The 12277-nt window shown below is 35.4% G+C and overlaps 1 protein-coding gene across 1 annotated transcript in view; it reads left to right on the top strand.

Moving 5' to 3' along the window:
* The window catches only part of ZFPM2 (zinc finger protein, FOG family member 2), a 450965-nt gene that overhangs the window by 290982 nt on the left and 147706 nt on the right, over window positions 1-12277 (top strand). Inside the window, exon 5 of the mRNA XM_012784254.3 lies at window positions 6403-6514. Coding sequence (XP_012639708.1) covers window positions 6403-6514 — 112 coding nt within the window. The remainder of the gene's footprint in view (window positions 1-6402; window positions 6515-12277) is intronic.

Below are 12277 nucleotides of genomic sequence, written 5' to 3'. Positions count from 1 at the left end.
AGCTCTTCTGACCTATTATCCTGTTATGGAAGCCACACACCAAGAGCATTTTCGACAGCATCAAACTACATTTCATGGCACTAGTGTGAGATTCTCTAATGGTATTCTGTTATATTTTCTAAAGTGCATACAGTGAATGGAGGCCAATTTTTTCATCAGATAACACTTCTAGCTCTTTTGAAGGGATGCAATGTAAAAACAAGCTCTTTTCACGGGAAGATTTTCTATGACTTCAAGCTCTTCCTAACCTTCATTTTGGAAATCCTCAACAAATTTTTCCAGCAAACTTTGGAATCCTTAGGACAGCATTATGTCACCAGTTTCTTGGGTTAGAATTCTCCTCTATTCTTTACCTTTGGGCTGTCTACTTTTATCTCCATTAACCTTTTGGCTTGACTATAAACATTTATTGAAGGCTACCTCCTTTGTCGGTCCAGTAACTCCAAAGGTTAGTGAGAAGTGGATGCTAGTTTGACCTCTTTTATCCACATTAGATGATTTTAATTATTCCTAAGAAATGACACTTTTGACCCATTTTGTCCTTGTCAAGTTTGTCTAGTTGTGGGCTGTCTAATCGTGAAACTCTGGGTTCAAACCATGTCCAGGAGTGCAGAATTTTTAAACTTACAGTGTAGAGCCTCAAAAGTGTATGAGATTTTTTTTTAAAAGAGAACATTCCAGTTTAAGTGAAATTCAAGTCTCTTGTTATGTACCTTGAATTGATTTATTACTGAAAGAGGCTGCCTAGATAGCCATAAAGTGTAAACTTTAACCTATAAAAGCCCATAGGTTGTTTCAAAATGGAAAAAAAAAAATGAAGAAATTCTTTGTATAAGTGAGGATAAGCTAAAGTTACAAGTGGCCCTACTATCATAATAGCTTTTTACATAAAAAACATTTCTTTCTTTCCTATGCTACATGGCCAATGTAGTTCCCAGGGGTTCCGTCTTCTTACATGCTTCCACAATCACTTTGGGAAAGGCATTGGCTTTTACAGATTCTGTGTGGAAGTGACACAAGTCACTTCTTCAGTATTGGTCAAGTAAAGCTGTATCTTTATACCTAACTTTAAAAGAGAGCTGTAAAATGGAGAGTTGGAAATAATTGATCAATAGCACTAATGACTATCACAACCATGAAACTGGATAATAAAGAGGTTTTGTCTTGACATCTGTGCTAATCACTGCAAGCATTACGGTGCCCGAGAAACAATAGGGATTCAGTAAATGCTTTCTGTATGTTTTAGTTCATTTATTCATGTAGCTATTCAGCAAAAATTTGATGTGCATCTATTTAGAGTATTAAGCACTGTGCTAGTTGCTTTACACAACAGCCTCTGAAATAAAAATTGTTATCACCAGTGCTCAGATGTATTAATATGTTCTGAGACTCAGAAAGTTTAAGTAATTTTCTGGTCACAGATGTTTCAAACAGCATGTAGCAGGATTCAAACCTAGATAATTTTACTCCAGAAACAATCATTTCCTTTTGTTATACCTTGACAAAAATCAATGGTGATTCAGGAAATGTTCTAAATAATCAATTACATAAGCAGGAATTATTATAGTCACCACTGTGTGTTTTCTTTTACTTTAAAATGAAAACACTAAATAAATCTAATGACTTACAAATAAATGATTAATGATTGTGGAATGACAATTTAGAATTGGTGTTTTTCTAGCTAAGGGAAAGATGATTCATACTTTGGGGCACATGTGATAAGGAATTTTAGTCATTTTTGTTTTAACTCTAAGTCAATAAATCTGAATACCTTTTGTATTAGTTTTCTATTTGCTGCCAAAACAAATTACCACAAACTTGGTGGCTTAAAACAGCACAAACTTATTTTCATAGAGTTCTGTAGGTCAGAAATTTGGTATGGGTCTCAAAAGACTAAAAGCCAGGTGTCAGCTGGATGTGTTCCTTTCTGGATGTTCTGGGAGAGAATACATTCCATGCTTGTTCTGGTTGTTGGTCAAATTTAGTACCTTGAGATTGTAGAACTGAAGTCTTTGTTTTCTGGCTTCCTGTAAACTAAGGATCATTCTTAGCTTCTATATACTACCACATTCCTTAATTTCTGGTCTCATTATCCCATCTTTAAAGATAGCAAGGGCAGGTGGGATCTTTTTCATGTGGAATTTCTTTGATTTACTCTGTTGCCTTTCACTTGTACTCTAAGGACTTATGTGATTAGCCTGGGTCCATCTGGATAATCTAGGATAATCTCACCATCTCATGGTCCTAAACTTAATCACATCTCTGAAATCCCTTTTGCCAAGTAAGGTAATATATTCACAGGTTCCAGAGGATTAGGGTTAGGACCTGGCGTGTTTAGAAGACCACGGTCCTGCTTACCACACTTTTTATCATCTGTTCTCTTTTCCCAACATGCTGTGCAAGTTGTACCCTTTGTGGGATGCTAGATAGAAATCTTGGCCTTACTTTCCTTGTTTGTGAAATCAGGGAATTAAATGCAATGAGCTTTAAAGTTGCTTCCCGCTCTTAACATTCTGGAATTTTATGAATTCTTGTGTTAGAGAGAAACATGGGAAAGTGAAGCTAATGATCAAAGTGGATATTATTGTTATTTTCTATTCATGGATTTTTCTGGAGTGTAGATTTCATATAATCCTGGCTAACTCCTTCCTTCTCACACCTCGTAATCTTCTTTGAAGGCAGTCAATCTCTACAAAAGTTGACTTCTTCAGAAAGAAATTGACTTACCTTCTCAAAACTGTAATAACTGGTCCCTTGAGATTTTTTATCTACTTATTATTTACTTTACCGCTTGGGTATAGCTTTCAGCAGGTCTTTGCTCCACTTTTGCTTCTGCTTTATTGATTTGGCGTAAAAGAAATTGTTTGCCCTTCAATTCAATTTCTTAATATATCTGATTCTACCTGTGCCCAGGCATAATAATGTTTGCCAAAGTTTTAAAAAATGTAATGCCTAACTTACCATTAAGGAAAGGTATTAATCAACTACTTTTACTTGAATCACAAAATCAACTCCTCTAAGCCTTAATTTGCTTATGTGTAAAAATGGAAAAAATGCTAATAGTACTAACTCTTAAAGTTCTAAAAATCAAAAAAGATCATTCAGATGAAGTGTACTTACCTTAAGAGCCAACATTTCACAAGTACTCAATTGATGTAAACCATTAATATTGTTTTAATAGTAGTAGTGGTCGGGTAAGGGTGAATAACACATCCCTGTTTGCCCAGGACTTTCTGACTTTAGCACTGGAAGTACAGCCTCCTGTGAAACCCTTTGGTCCTATGAAAACCAGGATGGTTAGTCACCCTACGGGGGTGTTAGTGTTCACAATAGTGTAGTGTTCCGAATCAAAGCTAAATATAATATTGGCTCTGCCTCTACCAACTATTTGACCTAAGAGAAATAATTTAATCTTTCAGTAGCAATTTTCTTATCTGAAAAAATATGAAGAGTAGGTAAGAAAGGGAAGTGTCTAACAAAATGCTTACATAAATACCACAAATAGTAGTACCTGTATTCTGTCTCCTTTAAAAAACTCTTTATTGGCTTCCTTCTTATAGAATTCTACACAAAAGGTTTTGTGCAAATATGTAAAGGCCCTTCAAGATCTATTTCTAATCTACCTTGCCAGACACATCTGCTATTATGTCCTTTCCATTTATCAGTAATGATAATATTAATGATGATTATGATGATGATAGCTAATACTTTTCTGTGCTTTCTACATACCAAGAAAAGTTCAAAAGACTATATAAAAAATTAAACCCAAGTCCCAGAACTACTATTTCTTGTATTTCCACTCTTTTATATAACTGCTCAGCCTTTGCCCACACTGTTTCTAGCAACTGAAAATTCTTCCTGTTTATCCTTTAAAATCCTGCCTAAATGTTGCCTCCTTTATGGTAATCTCCCCTAACTCGGCAGGACAGAAGTTTCTACCTTGCTCTTATTGACCCCAAAACAATTTACACATGTCTTAGCACTTCCTACCATGGTACTTTTCACACAGTACATTAAATGTTTTTTGTTGTTGTTGTTGTTGTTGTTGTTGTTTTTTATTTACCTGTGTCCTTCAACAAAAAAGAGTTGCTCATATCCCTAGCACCAAGTCCAGGACTGGATCTGTTTATTTGTGAAATGAATTAAATATTATGATATTGGCAAATTCATTGATTTACTTTAAACTAAAAGATTCCCTAAAGAATATAAGCGATCAATATTTATTTTTATAGTATCTATGAAAAAGCATGAGAGGTTATTTACTATGTAGAAATTCATATGGCTTTAAGTACTATAAAATAGATCGAATAATTTAGGAGAATTATTTTTCACTAAATAAGAGAATCCAGTAGAAATAAGACTAGGTGCCTGTTTTGAAATCTGTTATTTAACATCAAAAGAGAGTGGAGGTTACAAATAAGACCACCAGGGACCCCCCCCCCAGGTTTATAGAAAAGGGAGACTCCCTCCCTTGACTCTTCTGCTCCCACTTGGACACTCGAAAGTCCTGATCTGTGGTTTACTCTGGTCGTAAAAGGAGCAAAATATGTATCATGAAGAACTAATATTTAATTAGATTTGGATCACTATCACTTCAGATTCAAGCTTGTTTCTCCTCCAATTTTATTTTGAAAATGAGAATAAACAATAATTGTTGATCAGACTGATAACAGAATAACTTGATATCTATTTTGCTTAGATGGTTTATATATATATATAATATAAAATAATTTCTTTTTCACAAGGCTTGTTCAGCTGACTGTTTTTCATGTTATACTTGCCAACTAAGAAAAGATAAGATGTGTAGTTGAAAAATTAAGACTCCAAGATGAATCAAAATATGGATATTAAAGATCAACATGAAAGAATTTATTATACTTGATCTGACTGATGGCTACTTCTGTTTTAATATTTGAAGTTTTTTAATTTTTTTACTTTTAATTATCATGGGTACATCATCATTGTATATATTTATAGGGTACATGTGGTGTTTTGATACAGGAATATAATGTGTAATAATCAAATCAGGTAATTGAGGCGTCCATCTCCTCAGGCATTTATCATTTCTTGTGAAGTGTTTTTTTCAGATTTCTTTTTAAATGTATGCAATCATGGATGATTTTTCCATTAAATAGTAGATTTTGCCTTTTTGGATACTTTAAGAAATGGGCCAGCATTCATGTTATGCACAGTTTTTCATATGGCTTTGCAGATGACAGTGTTGTTATCATGGTTGTCATGAGGCGGGTGAAATGGGTTTTCCAGAGTCCTGAGAGATTTGAAATCGCCAGATTACATGGAACTTTTCAAGTGAATACTTGTTAATACCAATTTGGGAAATTTGTGATAGCACATAACATGTAGGAAAGTCCCAGAATGGGCTGAGATCTCTTTGGCAGGATCATATCTAGGTGAAAATTCAGTTCAAAAATTACCTTGAGACCCTTGTATTGTACTCTGTGTTGTGGCTTCATGATGTTTGATATACAGAACATGGACTGGTGAATGATAAAAGTCTGAATGCCTGTTCACTCTGACTCATCGGGAAGCACAGTTGTGCTAAGGCTTACTTATTTCCTCCCCAGTTTATTTCCTGCCATGTAAATTTATAAGCAGAGTTTTAAAGATAAGTAATTTGGGTGGCAAACAGCCAAAAATGATAAACGTTTTGAGCCTTATATTTAAAATGTACACTGAAAATACTTTGTTAGAGCTGCAGCACTTGTCTCCCTGCTTCTGTGGTTCCCAGAGCACGGGAATGTCATGCTTTGGTTGCTCTGCTTTTGAATTTATTCACGATTCATCTCTTACAGTTTTTCTGGAGACAATGTCTGGTGAATCATTAGCATTATTATTATTTCAGTTACAGTCAGACTACATATCCACTCTTAGCAGAGGGGTTGGGTAGATTTCATTATTCATTCAGAATAAGTTCCTACTCTAATATAAATGTTGCTCAGGATAGAGCTTTGAAATGGATCCTGATTCTTTAAATTCTTTCCTGTCTGTTTCAGGAAATAGTGAGATCCTGTTGATAGTAAAGTACAATGTGTCTAAAGTTCACTTCTAAACACTTTGCTCTTTGCAATGAAAGTCATCTGCATTCTCTTTATAATTCAGAGCCACAAGAGATCTGTCTAATCTGGGAGATCTGATCCAGTATCATTTAGAAAAAAAAAAAATCCTTGATAATAATTCTACCATTCAGATTAGTGAAAGCAGTAAAAGCTTTACAGCTTCTGTCATCTTAAAAAGATATTATGAGACAGGGGAATAAGGACTTGGATTATGGTTTGGGAGGTTTAGTTGTTTGTAAAAATAAAATGATTAGTACAGTTATTATTCTCAAGTTTTTAATCAACGAAAGCAAATGGCATCTGTTTGTTATCGTTCTTTCTACAGAAGACAAAGGCTCAGGTCCCAATGGTACTGACTGCAGGTCCCAAGTGGCTGCTGGATGTGACTTGGCAAGGAGTGGAAGACAACAAAAACAACTGCATTGTGTACAGCAAAGGTAAACGCGAGATCATTTCCCTCTCTCTTTGGCAGTATTGAAACCTGAGCATTGCAAAACAGCACCAGAGGAACTGGAATGGAAGTACTAAGTATAATTTGATGATCTCTCTTCCTTTTTCCCTTACGGGTTTCTCTAACCTGTGTTTTCAGTAAGGCATGCTGAGTTTTTTTCTGTATAACATAAAACAAAAAGTACCATTAATTACTCAGTGCTGTACACATTGACCTAACCCTGTATTTGAGCGGCTTGACTAAGTATCCTTCCCTTGCTGTTAGTTTTATCGATAGATTTGATGAAATCCTAAATTCCTCTCATAGGTATTATCTATCATAAAGTAAAATCCTTTTGAAATTTAGCAATTCTTGTCAAGGGGCGTGCTCCAGGAGGCACTACATTCCAGCCAGTTTCCTGAAATCACACATGATGAGAGGATAGCTGGAAATGAAACCTTTGCAAAGACAGAATTCTTCCCCATGGTGATTTCTGAAGGGCAGGAGGCAAACACGAAAAAGGAAGCCGATGGCTAGCAGGGCATTGCCTTTGATTTGCTCAGTGTGACATCAACCTAGACTGTGTCATGTAGCTACGCCCTGGCTACAAAGGAGCCGCAGCTCAATGATGGCACCATGGGACCAACTCTTCATAGCACAGAGCCCTCTTCATGTGTGGTGTGGGTTTGGGGTTACTTTTCTCCACATTCAAATCATGCACGGGCCCTAGCTTTTCACTCTTTCGGTGAAATCCCCAATCTCACTTTGTAAATGCTGCAAAACCTTGTGCTTCTCATGTTTAATTTCTTTCGGCTTTCTTTTTTAACCAAATAGACCTACTGAGATCAAAGATTTATTTGCACATTGAACCTAGAAACCATAAAAGCATGCAAGGGAACAAGCAAATAAGCACCCCTATCAATATATTAACATATAAAACACTAATCATAACATCAAAGACTCTTAAAAACTTGCTAGAAACAATTACAACTTGTTCCTATAATCATTACAATTTGAACACTTATAAGAGGATTGCCTCTAAACTACCATAAGCCTTTGAAAGTTGAAACACCGGAAAGAGGGAATTTGCAAGCTAAAAAAACAATCTGCACACCAGGATCTGATTATACTCCTTTTCCTTCTATAATTTCTGGTCTCATACCCACTAATTTTCTAACCTGAAATACCTGTGGTATGCTGGTTGGAGCTTTTAACTAAAAGGGAAGAGAGATTTTCCCCTGGATATGTCAATATGATCTATCATAGTGAAAAAAAATAGTATTGTGAATCAGTTCCCCAATGACCACATTCAGAGTACAAAAAAAAAAAAAAAAAAAAAAAGTGCCTTGGAATGTAGGACCAATTGCTGGGGGAACACATTTCTGTGGTACAATATCTTACCTTCATTATAACAATACAGTATGAAGGAATCGTGGCAATAGATGTTCCCCTGTCCTGATCTAAATCCATTGCATTTTTTAAATCTGCTATTTTTTTAGGAGACATAATTGTTATATGGGTTGACTCTCCATTTTCTGAAATGTTTGGGACAAGAAGTGTTTCAGAGTTTGGATTTTTTCAAATTGGAGTATTTCCATATACATAATGAAATATTTTGAGAATGGGACCCAAATTTAAATACAAGTTCATTTATATTTTATATATACCTCATACACCTTAGCCTCATGGTAATTGTATGCAACATTTCTAATTTGTGCATGTAAAGTTTTGACTGTGTTTTGACTTCAACCCATCACATAAGGGCAGGTATGGAATTTTCCACTTGTTGGGTCATGTTGGCGCTCAAATAGTTTCAGACTTCAGAGCATTTAGGTGTCAGATTTTTAGATTAGGGATGCTCAACCCGTGTAACAAAATTGTTATCCCGTATCCAGTAGGGTAATTTAACTTGAACATGTTTGCATGTTTGTGCTATGGTTGGCTATACTTTAAACCTTTTTGCAATAAACAATTTGGGATAATTTATAGGAGGTCATTAATTGATTCATTAATTAACTCATAAAGCAGGCATTGAGTCCAACTATTTGTTAGCCTTGTACATGGAGGATAAGAGCCACCATTTGTTAGACTCCTCATGAATCTTCTTCTTGATGCTTCCATGCTAAATTGTATGCACTTGTCTCATTGTTCTCCATCACCTCGTTTTAGGATCTTCAATCTATGTGTTCAAGAAAGGAGTAAGTTAAAAAGTTAGCTATTATTGCCTGCCTTTCCAATCTACTCTATATTTATTGAGGACAAGGACTGTGTCTTATTCACCCTTCCCTTCATGGTCTGGTATGCTGCCTATGCGGAAAAATAAAAAGCACTAAAAATGGTGGACAGACACTTTAATAGCAACTTCACATAATATGTTGATGAACCGTATGAACTGCTGCTCTTCAATAGTATTTTAACCTACAAAAGTTAATTTAACGTTGTTTACCTTATAAGAAAAGTAGATTTTGCAGTTCCAATACCAGGACTGCGATAAATACCCAATAAATACTGTATATGATTTTCACTTAATCTTTATTTAATACATCCTACAAGATAATTAACATACTACCCCATTCTACAAAAGGTAAATAAGAGACTCAATTAAGTAGGGTAAGTATTTCACCATGGTCACATGGCTAATAATTGATTGAGTGGGGATCAAACACACATTTGTCCTTAGGGTCTGAGTTGTATAAAATAGCTCAATGACCTAGGTAGCATTCTTCTCATTTTTCATATGTGACTTAGTAAGGTGGCACGATCGTCCAAGGTCATAGACAGCTAACAATGGAATCAAATTCAAATGCAGGTCTTGACAACTCCAAAGTCTGTGCTCTTTGTGCTACACGACTCTGCCTTTCCCCCTTGCCATAGTTAAATAGTAAGTAAATCCTCAAACCACTCAGGCCTTTATGCTTAGAAATCACAAAGAGTACATGTAAAGTGTGGCATTTCCCAAAAAGCATTCCACAGAACCCTAAGATTAAAGAAAAGGCCCCATGACCAAATACCGCTCATAATATTATCTCTTAAAAACTCACAATGCGTGCCAACATTCATGATCTGAGAAGTCTGAGTTTAAAAAAAAAAAAAAAAAATATATATATATATATATGTATGTATAATCATTTGACCATATATTTTTATTTCTCTTTCCAATGAAAGGCTGTTGGAACTAGGGTTCTGGATAACAAACTTTGGAATACTCTGCTGCAGACTCTCCTCTGATGTTTTACCTGGGCTTTAGAGACCTGAAACTGATTTCTAGCATTCAGATTGTGTTTCAAGGGAGAGAACAGTTCACCCAGAGCATGTTCCGAAGTTCTGTGAATCCTTAATATTATGAGATTTTTACTAGGGATCATTTGGGTCATGGAAAATATGACCCCAAGAAGCACTCCTACTCCTTCTAGGACCTTACAGACCCAGAATTCTATCTCCGTAGGCTGCATGTGTAATAAGCCTTCTCAAAGGCTAAGGGTTCTGTAGGTAGAAAGGTTTGACAATTTAGATTTAACAATTATTAACTTGAACCTCTACAGGTGTGAAGCGTTTTCATAATGTGTATGTTATTTATTAGTTGGGTGTCTTTTGTTTTCAAGTGATAGAAATACCACTGAAATTGGCTTGTGCAAAAATAAATTGTGTCTGTGCGTGCGTGCGTGTGTGTGTGTGTGTGTGTGTGTGTGTGTGTGTGTGTTGTGTTCTCTCCTTTGAAAGTGGATCATCTGCTCATATAACCAAGGGTTCAGGGATATTCTGGATTTCAGGAACTGTTAAGTTTCATTGCACAAACTTTGTTCCCAGACTGTCTCCATCTTCCAGCTCTTCTTTCTTGCGTGGGCGCCATTCCCAGATAGGCTCTCTTCAGGTGGTGGCCAGCTCCAGACTTAATCTACCAGCATAGCAACTTAAGTGAAAAGAGAACTTTTCTGGGTTTTGATTAGAGCATATTACTTACCAATCCCTGAACCAATTAATTACTGTCACTCTCCCTGGCAGACCAGTCATCCCGAGGACCAAAAGTAGAATTAACCCTACATGAGCCACTGAGGAAAAATAGTTCTCTAAATGAAATCAAGGAAATGCTGCCACAAAAGAGTGTTCGATTGATGGGCTAACATCCATGTACCTGAATAACATGTTATTCCTGATGCCTAAAAACCTCTCACTGAGGATGAAATTTAAGTTCCTGATGCCACAATTGTATTTCTTATTTGTTTTCTAGTTAAGAACATAAACTACTTATAAATTCTATGCCAAAATCATTATAGGACGTGGCTATCTGAGTGCATATCAGTATCTGTTTACAAATAGAATAAATACGTTAATCAATTGTGGATGTGTAACTTTTGCAAAAATACCTTCACTGAGATTTTTGATAATATTTTCATATGATGTGAAGATAGGCCATTTAATATGTAACTGTGACCATATAAGAGACATACTTGCTTCTTAAAGTATTATTAAAATGTGGACTGGTAGCAAAATTAAGTATAACTATAAAGCTTTAATTGCTAAGTTGTCCATTAAGTAATTATTATAACATTATATTCTATCACTTAGTGCTATTTGACAGTCTGCCATCATCTTGTTTTATCAAAATAAAAAAAGTATAATATTGGGCATTAACATTCTAATCTGATATACATTTTGCTTGTTTCACCTACCCCTTGTCATTCCAGAAAGTAATTAGGTCATCCAGACAATGAAGGACCAGACTTGTTGGGTCGTCTGTTTTTTGCCATTATTATCAACAGACTCCAGATAATTCTAATTTTCTTATCTCATTGGAAAAATACTAAAAAGGACCATGCTTAAGTTAAAAGGAGCTCTGCTGAATAGTAGGTAGGATTAGCAAAGGCCTGCCCACTTACTCTTAAAATCCACTGTCTGTTGAGCATTGGTGCTCCACTTCCTTTCTTTCTTAAATACCATTATGGTCTTTTCTATCTAGTGTTTGCAAACTATGCAAAACTATGACAATTTAGATTTAACAGTTATTAACTTGAACCTCTATAGGTGTAAAGCATTTTCATAATGTGTATATTATTTATTAGTTGGGTGTCTTTTCAAGTGATAGAAATACCACTAAAATTGGCTTGTGCAAAAATAAATTGTGTCTCTGCGTGTGTGTGTGCGTTCTCTCCTTTGAAAGTGGATCATCTGCTCATATAACCAAGGGTCCAGGGATATTCTGGATTTCAGGAACTGTTAAGTTTCATTGCTCAAACTTTATTCCCAGACTGTCTCCATCTTCCAGCTCTTCTTTCTTGCGTGGGCGTTTTTGTATGAAAAGTAAATAGGTTACTTAGAGTTTTATGATTTTAAGTATTCAAAATTAAACCTTTAGCATCTTCCATTTGTGTTTGTTCACCCAATTCACTTCAAATCAGAGATAATTTTTGTATAGTTTCGTATATTGTTGTTTCAAAGTATCTAGATTCTCCAGTTCTCCAGATTAAGAAAATAAACATTGTTCTTCAAGAGAGTGAACAAGTATCAGCTAACCCTCACTCTCCTCTTAACCACAAAGTATTTCTTTATATGTGAATGTACAGTATTGTGAAAATCTGTATTTCATATGTATTGTTAGACAAATCATTTACCCTATCTAAATCTTGTTTCTCTCTGCTGTGAAATGGAATAGCAATGGCTACCTTGCAGGATTTCATGAAGAAGTACCCATAAACATGATTGCACATGTAATGATAAATATTACATTAGTGATTATCTTATACTCAGCCTAAATTGCCTTTGTGTTCATAAG

This window comes from Microcebus murinus, chromosome 7 (genome assembly GCF_040939455.1).
Source record: "Microcebus murinus isolate Inina chromosome 7, M.murinus_Inina_mat1.0, whole genome shotgun sequence".
NCBI lineage: Eukaryota > Metazoa > Chordata > Mammalia > Primates > Cheirogaleidae > Microcebus > Microcebus murinus.
The sequence above is the reverse complement of the archived record's forward strand: the minus strand, read 5'-3'. Positions and strand labels throughout refer to the sequence as shown.